This window comes from Salmo salar, chromosome 07 (assembly GCF_965601325.2).
Source record: "Salmo salar chromosome 07, fSalSal1, whole genome shotgun sequence".
In the NCBI taxonomy this organism is placed as follows: Eukaryota; Metazoa; Chordata; class Actinopteri; order Salmoniformes; family Salmonidae; genus Salmo; species Salmo salar.
The window spans coordinates 2,135,819-2,161,342 of NC_138297.1; the positions used below are offsets into that span (position 1 = coordinate 2,135,819).

At 43.0% G+C, this 25,524-nt stretch overlaps 1 protein-coding gene across 10 annotated transcripts in view; it reads left to right on the top strand.

Annotated features, from left to right (window-relative positions):
* Window positions 1-25,524, top strand: part of LOC106592207 (uncharacterized) — an 85,254-nt gene that overhangs the window by 54,084 nt on the left and 5,646 nt on the right. For 9 of the 10 annotated variants that reach the window (XM_045721379.2, XM_045721380.2, XM_045721381.2 and 6 more), the window contains exons 9-11: window positions 4,241-4,345; window positions 13,558-13,638; window positions 25,165-25,240. In XM_045721379.2, coding sequence (XP_045577335.2) covers window positions 4,241-4,345; window positions 13,558-13,638; window positions 25,165-25,240 — 262 coding nt within the window. The remainder of the gene's footprint in view (window positions 1-4,240; window positions 4,346-13,557; window positions 13,639-25,164; window positions 25,241-25,524) is intronic. The other variant, XM_045721387.2, reaches the window with a different exon arrangement.

Consider the following 25,524-nt stretch of genomic DNA (forward strand, 5'->3'; position numbering starts at 1 on the left):
GCTGACCTGTACCCTGTAAGATACACGCTGACCTGTACCCTGTAAGATAAACACTGACCTGTACCCTGTAAGATACACGCTGACCTGTACCCTGTAAGATACACGCTGACCTGTACCCTGTAAGATACACGCTGACCTGTACCCTGTAAGATACACGCTGACCTGTACCCTGTAAGATACACGCTGACCTGTACCCTGTAAGATAAACACTGACCTGTACCCTGTAAGATAAACACTGACCTGTACCCTGTAAGATACACACTGACCTGTACCCTGTAAGATACACACTGACCTGTACCCTGTAGTAAGATACACACTGACCTGTACCCTGTAAGATACACACTGACCTGTACCCTGTAAGATACACGCTGACCTGTACCCTGTAAGATACACGCTGACCTGTACCCTGTAAGATAAACACAGACCTGTACCCTGTAAGATACACGCTGACCTGTACCCTGTAAGATACATGCTGACCTGTACCCTGTAAGATACACGCTGACCTGTACCCTGTAAGATACACGCTGACCTGTACCCTGTAAGATACACGCTGACCTGTACCCTGTAAGATACACGCTGACCTGTACCCTGTAAGATACACACTGACCTGTACCCTGTAGTAAGATACACACTGACCTGTACCCTGTAAGATACACACTGACCTGTACCCTGTAAGATACACACTGACCTGTACCCTGTAAGATACACGCTGACCTGTAAGATACACACTGACCTGTACCTTGTAAGATACACGCTGACCTGTAAGATACACACTGACCTGTACCCTGTAAGATACACGCTGACCTGTAAAATACACACTGACCTGTACCCTGTAAGATACACACTGACCTGTACCCTGTAAGATACACACTGACCTGTACCCTGTAAGATACACGCTGACCTGTACCCTGTAAGATACACGCTGACCTGTACCCTGTAAGATACACACTGACCTGTACCCTGTAAGATACACACTGACCTGTACCCTGTAAGATACACACTGACCTGTACCCTGTAAGATACACACTGACCTGTACCCTGTAAGATACACACTGACCTGTACCCTGTAAGATACACACTGACCTGTACCCTGTAAGATACACGCTGACCTGTAAGATACACACTGACCTGTACCCTGTAAGATACACGCTGACCTGTAAGATACACACTGACCTGTACCCTGTAAGATACACACTGACCTGTACCCTGTAAGATACACACTGACCTGTACCCTGTAAGATACACACTGACCTGTACCCTGTAAGATACACACTGACCTGTACCCTGTAAGATACACGCTGACCTGTACCCTGTAAGATACACACTGACCTGTACCCTGTAGTAAGATACACACTGACCTGTACCCTGTAAGATACACACTGACCTGTACCCTGTAAGATACACGCTGACCTGTACCCTGTAAGATACACGCTGACCTGTACCCTGTAAGATACACACTGACCTGTACCCTGTAAGAAACACACTGACCTGTACCCTGTAAGATAAACGCTGACCTGTACCCTGTAAGATACACGCTGACCTGTACCCTGTAAGATACACGCTGACCTGTACCCTGTAAGATACACGCTGACCTGTACCCTGTAAGATACACGCTGACCTGTACCCTGTAAGATACACGCTGACCTGTACCCTGTAAGATACACGCTGACCTGTACCCTGTAAGATACACGCTGACCTGTACCCTGTAAGATACACGCTGACCTGTACCCTGTAAGATAAACGCTGACCTGTACCCTGTAAGATACACGCTGACCTGTACCCTGTAAGATACACGCTGACCTGTACCCTGTAAGATACACGCTGACCTGTACCCTGTAAGATACACGCTGACCTGTACCCTGTAAGATACACACTGACCTGTACCCTGTAAGAAACACACTGACCTGTACCCTGTAGTAAGATACACACTGACCTGTACCCTGTAAGATACACACTGACCTGTACCCTGTAAGATACACGCTGACCTGTACCCTGTAGTAAGATACACACTGACCTGTACCCTGTAAGATACACACTGACCTGTACCCTGTAAGATACACGCTGACCTGTACCCTGTAAGATACACACTGACCTGTACCCTGTAAGATAAACACTGACCTGTACCCTGTAAGATACACACTGACCTGTACCCTGTAGTAAGATACACACTGACCTGTACCCTGTAGTAAGATACACACTGACCTGTACCCTGTAGTAAGATACACACTGACCCGTACCCTGTAAGATAAACACTGACCCGTACCCTGTAAGATACACACTGACCCGTACCCTGTAAGATAAACACTGACCTGTACCCTGTAAGATACACGCTGACCTGTACCCTGTAAGATACACACTGACCTGTACCCTGTAAGATAAACACTGACCTGTAAGATACACACTGACCTGTACCCTGTAAGATACACGCTGACCTGTACCCTGTAAGATACACACTGACCTGTACCCTGTAGTAAGATACACACTGACCTGTACCCTGTAAGATACACGCTGACCTGTACCCTGTAAGATACACACTGACCTGTACCCTGTAAGATACACGCTGACCTGTACCCTGTAAGATACACGCTGACCTGTACCCTGTAAGATACACGCTGACCTGTACCCTGTAAGATAAACACTGACCTGTACCCTGTAAGATACACGCTGACCTGTACCCTGTAAGATAAACACTGACCTGTACCCTGTAAGATACACGCTGACCTGTACCCTGTAAGATACACGCTGACCTGTACCCTGTAAGATACACACTGACCTGTACCCTGTAAGATAAACACTGACCTGTACCCTGTAAGATACACGCTGACCTGTACCCTGTAAGATACACGCTGACCTGTACCCTGTAAGATACACACTGACCTGTACCCTGTAAGATACACACTGACCTGTACCCTGTAAGATACACACTGACCTGTACCCTGTAAGATACACACTGACCTGTACCCTGTAAGATACACGCTGACCTGTACCCTGTAAGATACACGCTGACCTGTACCCTGTAAGATACACGCTGACCTGTACCCTGTAAGATACACGCTGACCTGTACCCTGTAAGATACACGCTGACCTGTACCCTGTAAGATACACGCTGACCTGTACCCTGTAAGATACACGCTGACCTGTACCCTGTAAGATACACACTGACCTGTACCCTGTAAGATACACACTGACCTGTACCCTGTAAGATACACGCTGACCTGTACCCTGTAAGATACACGCTGACCTGTACCCTGTAAGATAAACACTGACCTGTACCCTGTAAGATACACACTGACCTGTACCCTGTAAAGATACACGCTGACCTGTACCCTGTAAGATACACGCTGACCTGTACCCGTGTAAGATACACACTGACCTGTACCCTGTAAGATACACACTGACCTGTACCCTGTAGTAAGATACACACTGACCTGTACCCTGTAAGATACACACTGACCTGTACCCTGTAGTAAGATACACGCTGACCTGTACCCTGTAAGATACACGCTGACCTGTACCCTGTAAGATACACGCTGACCTGTACCCTGTAAGATACACACTGACCTGTAAGATACACGCTGACCTGTACCCTGTAAGATACACACTGACCTGTACCCTGTAAGATACACGCTGACCTGTACCCTGTAAGATACACGCAGACCTGTACCCTGTAAGATACACACTGACCTGTACCCTGTAAGATACACGCTGACCTGTACCCTGTAAGATAAACACTGACCTGTACCCTGTAAGATACACGCTGACCTGTACCCTGTAAGATACACACTGACCTGTACCCTGTAAGATACACACTGACCTGTACCCTGTAAGATAAACACTGACCTGTACCCTGTAAGATACACGCTGACCTGTACCCTGTAAGATACACGCTGACCTGTACCCTGTAAGATAAACACTGACCTGTACCCTGTAAGATACACACTGACCTGTACCCTGTAAGATACACACTGACCTGTACCCTGTAAGATACACGCTGACCTGTACCCTGTAAGATACACGCTGACCTGTACCCTGTAAGATACACGCTGACCTGTACCCTGTAAGATCCTATTATAAATGACTGAATGAAAACACTGGGGTAGTGTCTTTCATGTGAACATTTCAGTTTGTGTGTAATGTGTGTGTGTGTGTGTGTGTGTGTGTGTGTGTGTGTGTGTGTGTGTGTGTGTGTGTGTGTGTGTGTGTGTGGTGTGTGTGTGTGTGTGTGTGTGTGTGTGTGTAGTGCAGGTACCATGTAACCTACCTGGGGGAACCAGCCAGCAGAGCCTGGGTGTGTCGGTCTAAAGTCAGAAATTACACAGAACTCACTGAGGATGCCGCCATCACGGTTAGTCTTCTGGAAAAGGGCAGGGAATTTAACCCTGGTTGTCTGTGCCACTCAAAACTGTGTTTGCCCACTGAGCTAGTGTTGAGTTCAGTTGAGACTGTGTTAGCACACTGAGCTAGTGTTGAGTTCAGTTGAGACTGTGTTAGCACACTGAGCTAGTGTTGAGTTCAGTTGAGACTGTGTTAGCACACTGAGCTAGTGTTGAGTTCAGTTGAGACTGTGTTAGCACACTGAGCTAGTGTTGAGTTCAGTTGAGACTGTGTTAGCACACTGAGCTAGTGTTGAGTTCAGTTGAGACTGTGTTAGCACACTGAGCTAGTGTTGAGTTCAGTTGAGACTGTGTTAGCACACTGAGCTAGTGTTGAGTTCAGTTGAGACTGTGTTAGCACACTGAGCTAGTGTTGAGTTCAGTTGAGACTGTGTTAGCACACTGAGCTAGTGTTGAGTTCAGTTGAGACTGTGTTAGCACACTGAGCTAGTGTTGAGTTCAGTTGAGACTGTGTTAGCACACTGAGCTAGTGTTGAGTTCAGTTGAGACTGTTAGCCCACTGAGCTAGTGTTGAGTTCAGTTAGCCCACTGAGCTAGTGTTGAGTTCAGTTAGCGCACTGAGCTAGTGTTGAGTTCAGTTGAGACTGTTAGCCCATTGAGCTAGTGTTGAGACTGTGTTAGCACACTGAGCTAGTGTTGAGTTCAGTTGAGACTGTGTTAGCACACTGAGCTAGTGTTGAGTTCAGTTAGCCCACTGAGCTAGTGTTGAGTTCAGTTAGCGCACTGAGCTAGTGTTGAGTTCAGTTGAGACTGTTAGCCCATTGAGCTAGTGTTGAGACTGTGTTAGCACACTGAGCTAGTGTTGAGTTCAGTTGAGACTGTGTTAGCACACTGAGCTAGTGTTGAGTTCAGTTGAGACTGTTAGCCCACTGAGCTAGTGTTGAGTTCAGTTAGCCCACTGAGCTAGTGTTGAGTTCAGTTAGCGCACTGAGCTAGTGTTGAGTTCAGTTGAGACTGTTAGCCCATTGAGCTAGTGTTGAGACTGTGTTAGCACACTGAGCTAGTGTTGAGACTGTTAGCACACTGAGCTAGTGTTGAGACTGTGTTAGCCCACTGAGCTGGTGTTGAGACTGTTAGCACACTGAGCTAGTGTTGAGACTGTGTTAGCACACTGAGCTAGTGTTGAGACTGTTAGCCCACTGAGCTGGTGTTGAGACTGTGTTAGCCCACTGAGCTGGTGTTGAGACTGTTAGCACACTGAGCTAGTGTTGAGACTGTGTTAGCACACTGAGCTAGTGTTGAGACTGTTAGCCCACTGAGCTGGTGTTGAGTTCAGTTGATTTGCCCTCTTCTGTCTCATCTGTTAGCGTTCGAACAGTTCATATAAACCAATTGCTTGGTACCTGTTATGGTTTTGGGGTTACAGTTTGGTTTCGGGAAAATTAAATATCAACAGTTACTGTAGTTACATTTTGTTTATTTAATAAAATACGTGTTGTTGGTATTCCTGATTCCGTGTATGATCGGGAGTCATGTAATGAGAAAACGGTATTCCTGATTCCGTGTATGATCGGGAGTCATGTAATGAGAAAACGGTATTCCTGATTCCGTGTATGATCGGGAGTCATGTAATGAGAAAACGGTATTCCTGGTTCCGTGTATGATCGGGAGTCATGTAATGAGAAAACGGTATTCCTGATTCCGTGTATGATCGGGAGTCATGTAATGAGAAAACGTTATTCCTGATTCCGTGTATGATCGGGAGTCATGTAATGAGAAAACGTTATTCCTGGTTCCGTGTATGATCGGGAGTCATGTAATGAGAAAACGGTATTCCTGGTTCCGTGTATGATCGGGAGTCATGTAATGAGAAAACGGTATTCCTGATTCCGTGTATGATCGGGAGTCATGTAATGCCTGGTGAGAGCACTAATCAGGGATCATGACACTTTGGATTTACTGAAATGAAAGCACACGATTACTAATCAACAACAACACTAGAATTAAATACATTATGCATTTATAACCTCAGACATTGTATAGGTCTGTTTAAAACCTCAGATATTGTATAGGCCTGTTTAAAACCTCAGATATTGTATAGGCCTGTTTAAAACCTCAGATATTGTATAGGCCTGTTTAAAACCTCAGACATTGTATAGGTCTGTTTAAAACCTCAGACATTGTATAGGCCTGTTTAAAACCTCAGACATTGTATAGGCCTGTTTATAACCTCAGATATTGTATAGGCCTGTTTAAAACCTCAGACATTGTATAGGTCTGTTTAAAACCTCAGACATTGTATAGGCCTGTTTAAAACCTCAGATATTGTATAGGTCTGTTTAAAACCTCAGACATTGTATAGGCCTGTTTAAAACCTCAGACATTGTATAGGTCTGTTTAAAACCTCAGATATTGTATAGGCCTGTTTAAAACCTCAGACATTGTATAGGCCTGTTTAAAACCTCAGACATTGTATAGGCCTGTTTAAAACCTCAGATATTGTATAGGCCTGTTTATAACCTCAGATATTGTATAGGTCTGTTTAAAACCTCAGATATTGTATAGGCCTGTTTAAAACCTCAGATATTGTATAGGTCTGTTTAAAACCTCAGATATTGTATAGGCCTGTTTAAAACCTCAGATATTGTATAGGTCTGTTTATAACCTCAGATATTGTATAGGTCTGTTTAAAACCTCAGACATTGTATAGGCCTGTTTAAAACCTCAGATATTGTATAGGCCTGTTTAAAACCTCAGATATTGTATAGGTCTGTTTAAAACCTCAGATATTGTATAGGCCTGTTTAAAACCTCAGATATTGTATAGGCCTGTTTAAAACCTCAGATATTGTATAGGCCTGTTTAAAACCTCAGACATTGTATAGGCCTGTTTAAAACCTCAGATATTGTATAGGCCTGTTTAAAACCTCAGACATTGTATAGGTCTGTTTAAAACCTCAGACATTGTATAGGTCTGTTTAAAACCTCAGATATTGTATAGGCCTGTTTAAAACCTCAGACATTGTATAGGTCTGTTTAAAACCTCAGATATTGTATAGGCCTGTTTAAAACCTCAGACATTGTATAGGTCTGTTTAAAACCTCAGACATTGTATAGGTCTGTTTAAAACCTCAGATATTGTATAGGCCTGTTTATAACCTCAGATATTGTATAGGTCTGTTTAAAACCTCAGATATTGTATAGGCCTGTTTAAAACCTCAGATATTGTATAGGCCTGTTTAAAACCTCAGATATTGTATAGGCCTGTTTAAAACCTCAGATATTGTATAGGTCTGTGCTATAATGTTTTCTTACAAAGACAAAAAGATGTGCACTTGTGTGACTTTCAAAAAAAGGGAACGTGTCTGTAGCACGATAATTCTCATCTCCCACTCCGGGATGATGTGATTGGCTGTCACTCTTAAGTAACTCTGTAGCCCAAGAGGTCCATCCATCTGTAGGAAGTGCAACACAGGGTCATTGGCCAATTCATCGACAACTTCAGATTTAGCTTGAGTATATAAAGCAGGTACTACCTGTTTGTTTAAATGAGTGCGAGAGGGGACGAAGTTCGGAACGTGGCTCAAGCACTGAGAAATGGGCGCATATACGCGGCTATAAACATACCTATCACTAGTCAGGTCTTTGTCCCGTTCAGAATCAGCTGCCAAGGAGAGAAGAAGTTGTGTTGTTGTTTTGCTTTCCCTCTTGCTCCGGTGGTAGGAATACTGGGGTGAGAGAGATACAGTTGAAGTCAGAAGTTTACATCCACTTAGGTTGGAGTCATTAAAACTCGATTTTTCAACCACTCCACAAATTTCTTGTTAAAAAAACTATAGTTTTGGCAAGACAGTTAGGACATCTACTTTGTGCATGACACAAGTCATTTTTCTAACAATTGTTTACAGACAGATTATTTCACTTATAATTCACTGTATCACAATTCCAGTGGGTCAGAAGTTTACATACACTAAGTTGACTGTGCCTTTAAACAGCTTGGAAAATTCCAGAAAATGATGTCAGGGCTTTAGAAGCTTCTGATAGGCTAATTGACATCATTTGAGTCAATTGGAGGTGTACCTGTGGATGTATTTCAAGGCCTACCTTCAAACTCAGTGCCTCTTTGCTTGACATCATGGGAAAATCAAAAGAAATCAGTCAAAACCTCAAACAAATTGTAGACCTCCACAAGTCTGGTTCATCCTTGGGAGCAATTTCCAAACGCCTGAAGGTACCACATTCATCTGTACAAACAATAGTACGCAAGTATAAACACCATGGGACCATGCAGCCGTCATACCGCTCAGGAAGGAGACGCGTTCTGTCTCCTAGAGATGAACGTACTTTGGTGCCAAAAGTGCAAATCAATCCCAGAACAACAGCAAAGGACCTTGTGAAGATGCTGGAGGAAACAGGTACAAAAGTATCTATATCCACAGTAAAACAAGTCCTATATCAACATAACCTGAAAGGTCACTCAGCAAGGAAGAAGCCACTGCTCCAAAACCGCCATAAAAAAGCCAGACTACGGTTTGCAACTGCACATGAGGACAAAGATCATACTTCTTGGAGAAATGTCCTCTGGTCTGATGAAACAAAAATAGAACTGTTTGGCCATAATGACCATCGTTATGTTTGGAGGAAAAAGGGGGAGGCTTGCAAGCCGAAGAACACCATCCCAACCGTGAAGCACGGGGGTGGCAGCATCATGTTGTGGGGGTGCTTTGCTGCAGGAGGGACTGGTGCACTTCACAAAATAGATTATGTGAATATTATGTGGATATATTGAAGCAACATCTCAAGACATCAGTCAGGAAGTTAAAGCTTGGTCGCAAATGGGTCTTCCAAATGGACAATGACCCCCAGCATACTTCCAAAGTTGTGGCAAAATGGCTTAAGGACAACAAAGTCAAGGTATTGGAGTGGCCATCACAAAGCCCTGACCTCAAACCTATCGAAGATTTGTGGGCAGAACTGAAAAAGTGTGTGCGAGCAAGGAGGCCTACAAACCTGACTCAGTTACACCAGCTCTGTCAGGAGGAATGGGCCAAAATTCTTATTGTGGGAAGCTTGTGGAAGGCTACCCGAAACATTTCACCCAAGTTTAACAATTTTAAAGGCAATGCTACCAAATGTAAACTTCTGACCCACTGGGAATGTGATGAAAGAAATAAAAGCTTAAATAAATAATTCTCTCTACTATTATTCTGACATTTCACATTCTTAAAATTAAGTGGTGATCCTAACTGACCTAAAACAGGGAATTTATACTAGGATTAAATGTCAGGAATTGTGAAACTGAGTTTAAATGTATTTGGCTAAGGTGTATGTAAACTTCTGACGTCAGCTGTACTCCTCAGCTATCTCTCTTCTAAAGCTCTTCTATACATACCTATTTAATATCCCTTCTATACCTATTTAATATCCCTTCTATACCTATTTAATATCCCTTCTATACCTATTTAATATCCCTTCTATATCTATTTAATCTCCCTTCTTTCTCTTCTATACCTATTTAATATCTCTTCTATACCTATTTAATCTCATTTCTCTTCTATACCTATTTAATATCCCTTCTATACCTATTTAATATCCCTTCTATACCTATTTAATATCCCTTCTATATCTATTTAATCTCCCTTCTTTCTCTTCTATACCTATTTAATCTCATTTCTCTTCTATACCTATTTAATATCCCTTCTATACCTATTTAATATCCCTTCTATACCTATTTAATCTCCCTTCTATACCTATTTAATATCCCTTCTATACCTATTTAATATCCCTTCTATACCTATTTAATATCCCTTCTATATCTATTTAATCTCCCTTCTTTCTCTTCTATACCTATTTAATCTCCTTTCTCTTCTATACCTATTTAATATCCCTTCTATACCTATTTAATATCCCTTCTATACCTATTTAATATCCCTTCTTTCTCTTCTATACCTATTTAATATCCCTTCTATACCTATTTAATATCCCTTCTATACCTATTTAATATCCCTTCTATACCTATTTAATCTCCTGTCGATCGCTCTTCCATCCCTCTTCTATACCGCTTCAATATCTCTTCTATCTCTTCTATCTGTCTTCTATATCTCTTCTATCTCTTCTATATCTCTTCAATCTCTTTTCTGTATCTTCTATCTCTCTTCTATATCTCTTCAATCTCTCTTCCATTCCTCTCCAATTCTCTTCTATATCTCTTCTATCCCTCTTCTATCTCTTCTATCCCTCTTCTATATCTCTTATATCTTTTCTATCTCTCTTCTATCCCTCTTCTATACCTCCTCTATACCTCTTCTATCCCTCTGTTATCCCTCTTCTATCTCTCTTCTATCTCTCTTCTATCTCTCTTCTATCCCTCTTCTATCTCTCTTCTATCTCTCTTCTATCCCTCTGTTATCCCTCTTCTATCTCTCTTCTATCTCTCTTCTATCTCTCTTCTATCCCTCTTCTATCTCTCTTCTATCCCTCTTCTATCTCTTCTATTCCCCTTCTATCTCTCTTCTATCTCTCTTCTATCTCTTCTATCTCTCTTCTATCCCTCTTCTATCCCTCTTCTATCTCTCTTCTATCCCTCTTCTATCCCTCTTCTATCCCTCTTTTATCCCTCTTCTATCTCTCTTCTATCTCTCTTCTATCCCTCTTCTATCTCTCTTCTATCCCTCTTCTATCTCTTCTATCTCTCTTCTATCCCTCTTCTATCCCTCTTCTATCCCTCTTCTATATCTCTTCTATCCCTCTTCTATCCCTCTTCTATCCCTCTTCTATCCCTCTTCTATCTCTCTTCTATCTCTCTTCTATCCCTCTTCTATCTCTCTTCTATCCCTCTTCTATCTCTTCTATCTCTCTTCTATCCCTCTTCTATCCCTCTTCTATCCCTCTTCTATCCCTCTTCTATATCTCTTCTATCCCTCTTCTATCTCTCTTCTATCCCTCTTTTATCCCTCTTCTGTCTCTCTTCTATCTCTCTTCTATCTCTCTTCTATCCCTCTTCTATCTCTTCTATCTCTTCTATCTCTCTTCTATATCTCTTATCTGTCCTGTTGAGGATGAGGTAGGCCAAGGGACTGAACCTGAACTAGTGTTAGGGTAGCCAAGCGGTTACAAAAGGTGGACCAGTAAACTAAGTCCTGGGTGATGACACAGATGGGGCTGAACTGGCTGCTGGTTTCTGACCGTTACTATTATCCACTACCGTTGTGCCCTTGAACAAGGCACTTAACCCCAAAAGAGCTCTACATCCAGTGGCACTGCACTGTGGCTGACCCTGGGCCTTTAACATGGGTGTGTGTCTGGGCCACTGCACTGTGGTTGACCCTGGGCCTTTAACATGGGTGTGTGTTTGGCCACTGCACTGTGGTTGACCCTGGGCCTTTAACATGGGTGTGTGTTTGGCCACTGCACTGTGGTTGACCCTGGGCCTTTAACATGGGTGTGTGTTTGGCCACTGCACTGTGGTTGACCCTGGGCCTTTAACATGGGTGTGTGTCTGGGCCACTGCACTGTGGTTGACCCTGGGCCTTTAACATGGGTGTGTGTTTGGCCACTGCACTGTGGTTGACCCTGGGCCTTTAACATGGGTGTGTGTCTGGGCCACTGCACTGTGGTTGACCCTGGGCCTTTAACATGGGTGTGTGTCTGTGGTTGGGATGAAGGCAGAAGAACAATTTTCATTGCAACCAAATGGATAATGCCGTATTCTATACTGCTCATATCTGTCCTGCCTCTGTTTTTTCTTTCCATCTCTCTCCCTCCTCATCCCTGTCTCCTCATCCCTGTCTCCTCTCCTCATCCCTGTCTCCTCTCCTCCTCTCATCCCTGTCTCCTCTCTTCCTCTCCTCTCATCCCTGTCTCCTCTCATCCCTGTCTCCTCTCATCCCTGTCTCCTCTCATCCCTGTCTCCTCTCTCCTCTCATCCCTGTCTCCTCTCATCCCTGTCTCCTCTCTCCTCTCATCCCTGTCTCCTCTCTTCCCCTCCTCTCATCCCTGTCTCCCTCTCCTGTCCGCCTCCTCTCATCCCTGTCTCCTCTCTCCTCTCATCCCTGTCTCCTCTCCTCCTCTCATCCCTCTCTCCTGTCTCCTCTCCTCCTCTCATCCCTGTCTCCTCTCATCCCTGTCTCCTCTCCTCTCATCCCTGTCTCCTCTCCTCCTCTCTCTCCTCCTCTCATCCCTGTCTCCTCTCCATCCCTGTCTCCTCTCTCCTCTCATCCCTGTCTCCTCTCATCCCTGTCTCCTCTCTCTCCTCTCATCCCTGTCTCCTCTCATCCCTGTCTCCTCTCCTCCTCTCATCCCTGTCTCCTCTCCCTCCTCTCATCCCTGTCTCCTCTCCTCCTCTCATCCCTGTCTCCTCTCCTCCTCTCTCCTCTCATCCCTGTCTCCTCTTCTCTCCTCTCATCCCTGTCTCCTCTTCCCTCCTCTCATCCCTGTCTCCTCTCCTCATCCCTGTCTCCTCTCCTCCTCTCTCTCCTCCTCTCATCCCTCTCCTCCTCTCATCCCTGTCTCCTCTCCTCCTCCGTCTCCTCTCATCCCTGTCTCCTCTTCCCTCCTCTCATCCCTGTCTCCCTCCTCCCTCCCTCCTCATCCCTGTCTCCTCTCCTCCTCTCTCCTCTCCTCTCATCCCTGTCTCCTCTCATCCCTGTCTCCTCTCCTCCTCTCATCCCTGCTCCTCCTCTCCATCCCTGCCCCTCTCCTCTCCTCCTCTCATCCCTGTCTCCTCTCCTCCTCTCTCCTCCTCTCATCCCTGTCTCCTCTCCTCCTGTCTCCTCTCCTCCTCTCCTCCTCTCATCCCTGTCTCCTCTTCTCTCCTCTCATCCCTGTCTCCCTCCTCCCTCATCCCTGTCTCCTCTCCTCCTCTCATCCCTGTCTCCTCTCCTCCTCTCATCCCTGTCTCCTCTCCTCCTCTCCTCTCCTCATCCCTGTCTCCTCTCCTCCTCTCTCCTCTCCTCTCATCCCTGTCTCCTCTCCTCTCATCCCTGTCTCCTCTCATCCCTGCCCTCTTCTCTTCTCTCCTCTCCTCTCTGTCTCCTCTCTCCTCTCCTCCTCTCATCTCCTCTCTCCTCTCCTCCTCTCTCTCCTCCTCTCATCCCTGTCTCCTCTTCTCTCCTCTCCTCTCTGCCCCCCTCTCCTCCTCTCTCCCGTCTCCCTCCTCTCATCCCTGCTCCCTCCTCTCCTCTCTGTCTCCTCTCCTCCTCTATTTCCTCTCTCCTCTCCTACAGGGGAAGTCTCTCCAGAGATTCAAGAAGAAGTTGAGAGAAGCTGTCCGCATAGCAACACAAGCCCAGAGTATTCCACTCAAGGTTCAATCTGTCTATCTAATACAGAGTATTCCACTCAAGGTTCAATCCGTCTATCTAATACAGAGTATTCCACTCAAGGTTCAATCTGTCTATCCTATCTATTCTATCTATCTATTCTATTCTACCTATTCTATCTATCTATTCTATCTATCTATTCTATCTATTCTATTCTACCTATTCTATTCTATCTATTCTATCTATCTATTCTATCTATTCTATCTATCTATTCTATCTATTCTATCTATCTATTCTATTCTACCTATTCTATCTATTCTATCTATCTATTCTATCTATTCTATCTATCTATTCAATCTGTCTATTCTATCTATTCTATCTATCTATTCAATCTGTCTATTCTATCTATTCTATCTATCTATTCTATTCTACCTATTCTATCTATTCTATCTATCTATTCTATCTGTCTATTCTATCTATCTACTTCTATCTATTCTATCTATTCTACATCTACTTCTATCTACTTCTATTCTATCTATTCTATCTTATCTATTCTATCTATCTATTCTATCTATCTATTCTATCTATCTATTCTATCTGTCTATTCTATCTATCTTATCTATTCTATCTATCTATTCTACCTATCTTATCTATCTATTCTATCTATCTATTCTACCTATCTTATCTATCTATTCTATCTATCTATCTATTCTACCTATCTTATCTATCTATTCTATCTATTCTATCTATCTATTCTATCTATCTATTCTATCTATTCTATCTATCTATTCTATCTATCTATTCTATATATTCTATCTATCTATTCTATCTATTCTATCTATTCTATCTATCTATCTATTCTATCTATTCTATCTATTCTATCTATCTATTCTATCTATTCTATCTATCTATTCTATCTATTCTATCTATCTATTCTATCTATCTATTCTATCTATCTATTCTATCTATCTATTCTATCTATCTATTCTATCTATTCTATCTATCTATTCTATCTATTCTATCTATTCTATCTATTCTATCTATCTACTTCTATCTATTCTATCTATTCTATCTATCTATTCTATCTATCTATTCTATCTATTCTATCTATCTATTCTATCTATTCTATTCTATCTATTCTATCTATCTAATCTATCTATTCTATCTATCTATTCTATCTATTCTATCTATCTATTCTATCTATCTATTCTATCTATTCTATCTATCTATTCTATCTATCTATTCTATCTATTCTATCTATCTATTCTATTCTATCTATCTATTCTATCTGTCCATCCAAATCTCATTTTATTTGTCACATGTTTTGTAAACAGAAGGTGTAGACTAAAAGCGAAATGCTTACCTATGGGTCATCTTCAAACAGAGTTAAAGATGAAGATATATGTACAGCGCCTTCGGAAAGTGTTCAGACCCCTTGACTTTTCCCACATTTTGTTACTTTACAGCCTTATTCTAAAATGGATATGAAAAAAATCCCCTCATCAATCTACACACACTACCCCATAATGACGCAGCAAAAACAGGTTTTTAGACATCGAGTCATTACGGCCTCTAGTCTTCTTGGGCATGACGCTACAAGCTTGGCACACCTGTATTTGGGGAGTTTCTCCCATTCTTCTCTGCAGATCCTCTCAAGCTCTGTCAGGTTGGATGGGAAGCGTCGCTGCACAGCTATTTTCAGGTCTCTCCAGAGATGTTTGATCAGGTTCAAGTCCGAGCTCTGGCTGGGCCACTCAAGGACATTCAGAGACTTGTCCCGAAGCCACTCCTGAGTTGTCTTGGCTACAAATAACATGGCTATATACACGGGATGCCAGTTCCAAGTCAATGTGCAGGGGTACAAGCTAATTACACGTACATATAGGTAGGGGTGAAGTGACTAGGCAACAGGATAGATAATACAGTAGCAGCAGCATATGTGGTGAGTGTGTGTGGCGGCAGTATGCATGTGTGCACGTGTTATATGTGTGTGTAGGCGTATGTGGTGTGTGTGTGTGTGTGTGTGTGTGTGTTGGGGTGTCACTGTGAGTGTGTGGGTAGAGTCAGTGCAAAAAAAGGTCAATGCATGTGGGGCCCTATAAAAAGGGTGGTTCGTTTTTCCGGTTTCCATTTTAACAGGCTCTCACGATTACAATGGCCGTGTCTGAATACCAGTACTTTCTTCTTAAATAGTAGGCCTGTTTGAGTAATAATTACAGGAGGCTAGGTCAACCAGCTGATAATTACAGGAGGCTAGGTCAACCAGCTGATAATTACAGGAGGCTGAGGTCAACCAGCTGATAATTACAGGAGGCTAGGTCAACCAGCTGATAATTACAGGAGGCTAGGTCAACCAGCTGATAATTACAGGAGGCTAGGTCAACCAGCTGATAATTACAGGAGGCTAGGTCAACCAGCTGATAATTACCAGCTGATAATTACAGGAGGCTAGGTCAACCAGCTGATAATTACAGGAGGCTAGGTCAACCAGCTGATAATTACAGGAGGCTAGGTCAACCAGCTGATAATTACAGGAGGCGAGGTCAACCAGCTGATAATTACAGGAGGCTAGGTCAACCAGCTGATAATTACAGGAGGCTAGGTCAACCAGCTGATAATTACAGGAGGCTAGGTCAACCAGCTGATAATTACAGGAGGCTAGGTCAACCAGCTGATAATTACAGGAGGCTAGGTCAACCAGCTGATAATTACAGGAGGCGAGGTCAACCAGCTGATAATTACAGGAGGCGAGGTCAACCAGCTGATAATTACAGGAGGCTAGGTCAACCAGCTGATAATTACAGGAGGCTAGGTCAACCAGCTGATAATTACAGGAGGCTAGGTCAACCAGCTGATAATTACAGGAGGCTAGGTCAACCAGCTGATAATTACAGGAGGCTAGGTCAACCAGCTGATAATTACAGGAGGTGAGGTCAACCAGCTGATAATTACAGGAGGCTAGGTCAACCAGCTGATAATTACAGGAGGCTAGGTCAACCAGCTGATAATTACAGGAGACTAGGTCAACCAGCTGATAATTACAGGAGGCTAGGTCAACCAGCTGATAATTACAGGAGGCTAGGTCAACCAGCTGATAATTACAGGAGGCTAGGTCAACCAGCTGATAATTACAGGAGGCTAGGTCAACCAGCTGATAATTACAGGAGGCGAGGTCAACCAGCTGATAATTACAGGAGGCTAGGTCAACCAGCTGATAATTACAGGAGGCTAGGTCAACCAGCTGATAATTACAGGAGGCTAGGTCAACCAGCTGATAATTACAGGAGGCTAGGTCAACCAGCTGATAATTACAGGAGGCGAGGTCAACCAGCTGATAATTACAGGAGGCTAGGTCAACCAGCTGATAATTACAGGAGGCTAGGTCAACCAGCTGATAATTACAGGAGGCTAGGTCAACCAGCTGATAATTACAGGAGGCTAGGTCAACCAGCTGATAATTACAGGAGGCTAGGTCAACCAATACATCACCACTAGTAGTCTAGTTATAGTTAGATCAACCAATACATCATTATGAGTAGCAGAGTAGTAGCTAGGCGGTCATCCACATTACAAGCCCTTCCTACTGCGTCATCCATTCCTCTCAAGCTTCAGCTGGCTCTTCTATTGATACATGCTTAGTGTCACAAATTGTCACCTACTCCACCTGCTGGTCAGGATGTGACACTTAGGCCTACATTTACCTCACGTTAGTTATCTAGTTAACGTTAGCCTAAAGCGTCTACACTCAACTGTAGTATAAGGTCACTGGGTGGGGCTATATTCAACTTTCCGTTTCATATGCGAAGCCGTAACTGATGGTGCGTTCGAAAATATATTTTTCAAAACAAGCTTGGATTGTTTTGCCAAGCTATTTGCTAGGAGGGGGAACTTCTCATTTCATAGCATAAATTAAATTCTGTCTTGTCTTGTCGTTCTGTCTATTGTTCTATCTATCTATATACAGTTGAAGTCGGAAGTTTACATACACCTTAGGCAAATACATTTAAACTCAGTTCTTCACAATTCCTGACATTTAATCCTAGTAAAAATTCCCTGTTTTTGGTCAGTTAGGATCACCACTTTATTTTAATAATGTGAAATGTCAGAATAATAGTAGAGAGAATGATTTATTTCAGCTTTTATTTCTTTCATCACATTCCCAGTGGGTCAGAAGTTTACATACACTCAATTAGTATTTGATTGGCAATGCCTTTAAATTGTTTAACTTGGGTGAAACATTTCAGGTAGCCTTCTACAAGCTTCCCACAATACCACAAGCTTAGTCCAATACCTTGACTTTGTTGTCCTTAAGCCATTTTGCCACAACTTTGGAAGTATGCTTGGGGTCATTGTCCGTTTGGAAGACCGATTTGCGACCAAGCTTTAACTTCCTGACTGATGTGTTGAGATGTTGCTTCAATATATCCACATAATTTTCCTACCTCATGATGCCATATATTTTGTGAAGTGCACCAGTCCCTCCTGCAGCAAAGCACCCCCACAACATGATGCTGCCACCCCCGTGCTTCACGGTTGGGATGGTGTTCTTCGGCTTGCAAGCCTCCCCCTTTTTCCTCCAAACATAACGATGGTCATTATGGCCAAGCAGTTCTATTTTTGTTTCATCAGACCAGAGGACATTTCTCCAAGAAGTATGATCTTTGTCCCCATGTGCAGTTGCAAACCGTAGTCTGGATTTTTTATGGCTGTTTTGGAGCAGTGGCTTCTTCCTTGCTGAGCGGCCTTTCAGGTTATGTCGATATAGGACTTGTTTCACTGTGGAAATATATACTTTTGTACCTGTTTCCTCCAGCATCTTCACAAGGTCCTTTGGTGTTGTTCTGGGATTGATTTGCACTTTTCGCACCAAAGTATGTTCATCTCTAGGAGACAGAATATACTTGCGTACTATTGTTTGTACAGATGAATGTGGTACCTTCAGGCGTTTGGAAATTGCTCCCAAGGATGAACCAGACTTGTGGAGGTCTACAATTTGTTTTCTGAGGTCTTGGCTGATTTAGATTTTCCCATGATGTCAAGCAAAGAGGCACTGAGTTTGAAGGTAGGCCTTGAAATACATCCACAGGTACACCTCCAATTGACTCAAATGATGTCAATTAGCCTATCAGAAGCTTCTAAAGCTTGGAATTTTCCAAGCTGTTTAAAGGCACAGTCAACTTAGTTTATGTAAACTTCTGACCCACTGGATTTGTGATACAGTGAATTAAAAGTGAAACAATCTGTCTGTAAACAATTGTTGGAACTAACACAATGTAGATGTCCTAACTGACTTGCCAAAACTATAGTTTGTTTACAAGAAATGTGTGGAGTGGTTGAAAATCGAATTTTAATGACTCCAACCTAAGTGGATGTAAACTTCCGACTTCAACTGTATATACACTACCGTTGAAAAGTTTTGGGTCACTTAGGAATGTCCTTGTTTTTGAAAGAAAACATTTTTTGTCCATTCAAAATAACATCAAATTGATCAGAAATACAGTGTAGACATTGATAATGTTGTAAATAACTATTGTAGCTGGAAACGGCTGATTTTTAATGGAATATCTACATGGGCGTACAGAGGCCCATTATCAGCAACCATCGCTCCTGTGTTCCAATGGCACGTTGTGTTAGCTAATCCAAGTTTATCATTTTAAAAGGCTAATTGATCATTAAAAAACCCTGTTGCAATTTTTTTAGCACAGCTGAAAACTGTTCTTATTAAAGAAGCAATGAAACTGTCCTTCTTTACACTAGTTGAGTATCTGGAGCATCAGCATTTGTGGGTTCGATTACAGGCTCAAAATGGCCAGAAACAAAGAACTTTCTTCTGAAACCCATCAGTCTGTTCTTGTTCTGAGAAATGAAGGCTATTCCATGTGAGAAATCGCCAAGAAACTGAAACCGAAGATCTCCGGTGAACAACTGAGCAAGAGGATAAGTACATTAGAGTGTCTAGTTTGAGAAAAGGACTCCTCACAAGTCCTCAACTGGCAGGATGCTGGCCTTCTAGGCAGAGTTCCTCTGTCCAGTGTCTGCGTTCTTTTGCCCATCTTAATCTTTTCTTTTTATTGGCCAGTTTGAGAGATGGCTTTTTCATTGCAACTCTGCCTAGAAGGCCAGCATCCTGGAGTCGCCTCTTCACTGCTGACGTTGAGACTGGTGTTTTTACGGTACTATTTAATGGCGCTGCCAGTTGAGGACTTGTGAGGCGTCTGTATTTCTGATCAATTTGATGTTATTTTAATGGACAAAAAATTTACTTTTCTTTCAAAAACTAGGACATTTCTAAGTGACCCCAAACTTTTGAACGGTAGTGTGTATATATATAATCTATCTATCTATCTATCTATCTATCTATCTATCTATCTATCTATCTATCTATCTGTCTGTCTGTCTGTCTGTCTGTCTGTCTGTCTGTCTGTCTGTCTGTCTGTCTGTCTATCTATCTATCTATCTATCTATCTATAGTATCTATAGTGTGTCTGTCTGTCTGTCTGTCTGTCTGTCTGTCTGTCTGTCTGTATCTATCTATCTATCTATCTATCTATCTATCTAGCTATCTATCGATCTATCTATCTATCTATCTATAGTATCTGTCTATCTATCTATCTATCTATTTATAGTATCTGTCTATCTATCTATCTATCTATCTATCTATCTATCTATCTAGCTATCTATCTAGCTATCTATAGTATCTATCTATCTATCTATCTATCTATAGTATCTATCTATCTATCTATCTATCTATCTATAGCTATCTCGTCTATCTATCTATTTATAGTATCTGTCTATCTACTATCTATCTATCTATCTATCGTATCGTATCTATAGTATCTATCTACTATCTATCGTATCTACTAGCTATCGTATCTATCTATCTATAGTATATATCTATCTATTGTCTCATCGATCTATTGATCTATCTATATTTCTATTGTTTTGTCTATCTACTTTATCTCTATGTACACTAGTTGGCCAAAAGTATGTGGACACCCGTTCAAATTAGTGGATTCGGCTATTTCAGCCACACCCGTTGCTAACAGGTGTATAAAATTCGAGCACACCGCCATGCAATCTCCACTAGACAAACATTGGCAGTAGAATGGCCCGTACTGAAGAGCTCAGTGACTTTCAATGTAGCACCGTCATAGGATGCCACTTTTCCAGCAAGTCACATTTCTGCCCTGCTAGAGCTACCCCCGGTCAACTGTAAGTGCTGTTATTGTGAAGTGGAAACATCCAGGAGCAACAACGGCTCAGCCGTGACGTGGTAGGACACACAAACTCACAGAATGGGACCGCCGAGTGCTGAAGCGCATAAAAATCATCTGTCCTCGGTTTCAACACTCACTACCGAGTTCCAAACTGCCTTTGGAAGCAACGTCAGCCCAATAACCTTGCTTCGGGAGCTTCATGAAATGGGTTTCCACGGCCAAGCAGTCGCACACAAGCCTAAGATCACCATGCGCCATGCCAAGCGTCGGCTGGAGTGGTACAAAGCTCGCCGCCATTGGACTCTGGAGCAGTGGAAATGTGTTCTCTGGAGTGATGAATCACGCTTCGCCATCTGGCAGTCCGACGGACTAAACTGGGTTTGGCGGATGCCAGGAGAACACTACCTGCTCCAATGCATAGTGCCAACTGTAAAGTTTGGTGGAGGAGGAATAATGGTTTGGGGATGTTTTTCATGGTTCAGGCCCCTTAGTTCCAATGAAGGGAAACCTTAACGCTACAGCATACAATGACATTCTAGACGATTATGTGCTTTCAACTTTGTGGCAACAGTTTATAGAAAGCCCTTTCCTGTTTCAACATGACAATGCCCCCATGGACAAAGCGAGGTCCATACAGAAATGGTTTGTGGAGATCGGTGTGGAAGAACTTGACTTGCCTGCACAGAGCTCTGACCTCAACCCCATCGAACACCTTTGAGATGAATTGGAACGCCGACTGCGAGCCAGGCCTAATCGCCCAACATCAGTGCCCGACCTGACTAATGCTCTAGTGGCTGAATGGAAGCAAGTCCCCGCAGCAATGTTCCCAGAAGAGTGGAGGCTGTTATAGCAGCAATGTACCAACATCTAGTGGAAAGCCTTCCCAGAAGAGAGGAGGCTGTTATAGCAGCAATGTTCCAACATCTAAAGCCTTCCCAGAAGAGTGGAGGCTGTTATAGCAGCAATGATCCAACATCTAGTGGAAAGCCTTCCCAGAAGAGTGGAGGCTGTTATAGCAGCAAAGGGGGGACCAACTCCATATTAATGGCCATTATTTTGGAATTAAATGTTTGATAAGCACGTGTCCACATACTTTTGGCTATGTAGTGTATCTATCTATATATCTATTTAAAGGTAACTGCCAAAATAAAGGAAACACTTGGAAGTAAATGAGGCATACAAAGCATGTTGAAACCAGGTGCTTCCACAGGTGTGGTTCCTGAGTTAATTAAGCAATGAACATCCCATCATCCTTAGGGTCATGTATAAAAATGTCCGGTTGTCCATTATTTTGGCTACCTACCATGGATAGAATAAGAGATCACAGTGAATTTGAAAGAGGGGTCTCAAAAGAGTATAATGGGGGTTTAAAATGATGAATAAAAGCTTTATGAACTATAAGCCATTTGAAAGATGGGTCTCAAAAGACTATAGGGGGTTTAAAGGGGATCTCAAACCAATTCAACTCTTACGGGGAGATTCACCAAACAAAAACACCAAATGATGCAATTTCTCATAGAAGAATGATGTCACATCCTTCCGATAGATTTCCAGACACTTGTAGAATCGGTGCCAAGGCTCATTGAAGTTGTCCTGGTTGGTGGAGGCCACTTTATGTTGGTGTTTCCTTTATTCTGGCAGTTACCTGTATCTACCTATTGTTCCATCCATATATCTCTGTCCATCCATTCGTTCCCTAGTTAATGTAAATTCAGAATTTTACATCCGTTCATTAGTCTGGTATTGTTCTGTCAGTCAGATTTCTAGTTGGTTGTTACATGTCCCTGTCACCAGGGGGGGGTATATAACCTGACAACACACACAGGGCTTCTCCCCTCACATATACACAGGCACAGGCCTTCTCCCCTCACATATACACACAGACACACAGGGCTTCTCCCCTCACATATACACACAGACACAGGGCTTCTCCCCTCACATATACACACAGACACACAGGCCTTCTCCCCTCACATATACACACAGACACACAGGGCTTCTCCCCTCACATATACACACAGACACACAGGCCTTCTCCCCTCACATATACACACAGACACAGGGCTTCTCCCCTCACATATACACAGACACACAGGCCTTCTCCCCTCACATATACACACAGGCCGTCTCCCCTCACATACACACACAGACACAGGGCTTCTCCCCTCACATATACACACAGACACACAGGGCTTCTCCCCTCACATATACACACACAGACACACAGGGCTTCTCCCCTCACATATACACACAGGCCTTCTCCCCTCACATATACACACAGGCCGTCTCCCCTCACATATACACACAGACACACAGGGCTTCTCCCCTCACATATACACACAGACACAGGGCTTCTCCCCTCACATATACACACAGACACAGGGCTTCTCCCCTCACATATACACACAGGCCTTCTCCCCTCACATATACACACAGACACACAGGGCTTCTCCCCTCACATATACACACAGACACACAGGCCTTCTCCCCTCACATATACACACAGACACAGGGCTTCTCCCCTCACATATACACACACAGACACAGGGCTTCTCCCCTCACATATACACACAGACACAGGCCTTCTCCCCTCACATATACACACAGACACAGGCCTTCTCCCCTCACATATACACACACACACACAGGCCGTCTCCCCTCACATATACACACAGGGCTTCTCCCCTCACATATACACACAGACACACAGGGCTTCTCCCCTCACATATACACACAGGCACACAGGGCTTCTCCCCTCACATATACACACAGGCTTCTCCCCTCACATATACACACAGACACACAGGGCTTCTCCCCTCACATATACACACAGACACAGGGCTTCTCCCCTCACATATACACACAGGCACACAGGGCTTCTCCCCTCACATATACACACAGACACACAGGGCTTCTCCCCTCACATATACACACAGACACACAGGGCTTCTCCCCTCACATATACACACAGACACACAGGGCTTCTCCCCTCACATATACACACAGACACACAGGGCTTCTCCCCTCACATATACACACAGACACACAGGGCTTCTCCCCTCACATATACACACCCCTAATTCTAACCCTACACCAAATCCCTAAGCCTAAAATAGTATTTTTCCTTGTGGGGACCGGCAAAATGTCCCCACTTGTCCGAATTTTCCTTGTTTTGCTATCCTTGTGAGGACCTCTGGTATCCACAAAAATAGGAAATCAAAAACACAGACACACACTGTCTCAGCCACATTCTCACATACGGTGCATTCGGAAGGTATTCAGAGCCCTGGACCTTTTCCACATTTTGTTACGTTACAGCCTTATTCTAAAATTGATTAAATCGTTTTTTTTCGCCCCATCAGTCTAAACACAATACCCCATAATGTCAAAGCAAAAACTGGATTTTAGAAATTTTTGCAAATGTATAAAAACAAAAGGAAATATCAAATTTACAAACAGTGCCAGTCAACAGTCTGGACACACCGACTCATTCCAAGGTTTTTCTTTATTTTTTACTATTTTCTACATTGTAGAATAATAGCGAAAACATCAAAACTATGAAATAACACATATGGAATCATGTCGTAACCAAAAAAGTATTAAACAAATCAAAATATATTTTATATTTGAGATTCTTCAAAGTAGCCACCCTTTGCCTTGATGACAGCTTTGCACACTCTTGGCATTCTCTCAACCAGCTTCATGAGGAATGCTTTTCAAACAGTCTTGAAGGAGTTCCCACATATGCTGAGCACTTGTTGGCTGCTTTTCCTTCACTCTGCGGTCCAACTCATCCCAAACCATCTCAATTGGGTTGAGGTCGGGTGATTGTGGAGGCCAGGTCATCTGATGCAGCACTCCATCACTCTCCTTCTTGGTCAAATAGCCCTTACACAGCCTGGAGGTGTGTTGGGTCATTGTCTTGTTGAAAAACTCTACCATCAAAATAAAATTTAAAACCTGTTTTTGCTTTGTCATTATGGGCTATTGTGATGTCATTATGGGGTATTGTGATGTCATTATGGGGTATTGTGATGTCATTATGGGGTATTGTGATGTCATTATGGGATATTCTGATGTCATTATGGGGTATTGTGATGTCATTATGGGATATTCTGATGTCATTATGGGATATTGTGATGTCATTATGGGATATTCTGATGTCATTATGGGGTATTGTGATGTCATTATGGGGTATTGTGTGTAGATTGATGAGGAAATGTTTTTATTTAATCCATTTCAGAATAAGGCTGTAACGTAACAAAATGTGGAAGGAGTCTGAATATTTTCCGAAGGCGCTGTATCCACTGAAATTATTCACTTTATGTCTCTCTCTCTTCTCTCTCTCTCTCAGAGGAGGTTGTCTAGGTTTGGGTTCTGGATTCAACAAACGTCAGACAGAGAGAGCTCAGAGGACAGCGACATTGCTGGTACACACAATACTTCACAAATACTACACACACACACATTTTTGTCATTTAGCAGACGCTCTTATCCAGAGCAACTTACAGTAGTGAATGCATACATTTCATATAATTATTTTCCTGTGCTGGCCCCCCGTGGGAATCGAACCCACAACCCCTGGCGTTGCAAACACCATGCTCTACCAACTGAGCTACGGGGAAGGCACACACACACACTGCACCTGAAGTTACTACAGGCTCCTTTTGTAGCTAAAGCTGTGGTCTTTTTTTTTAAGACTTTAAAAGACTAT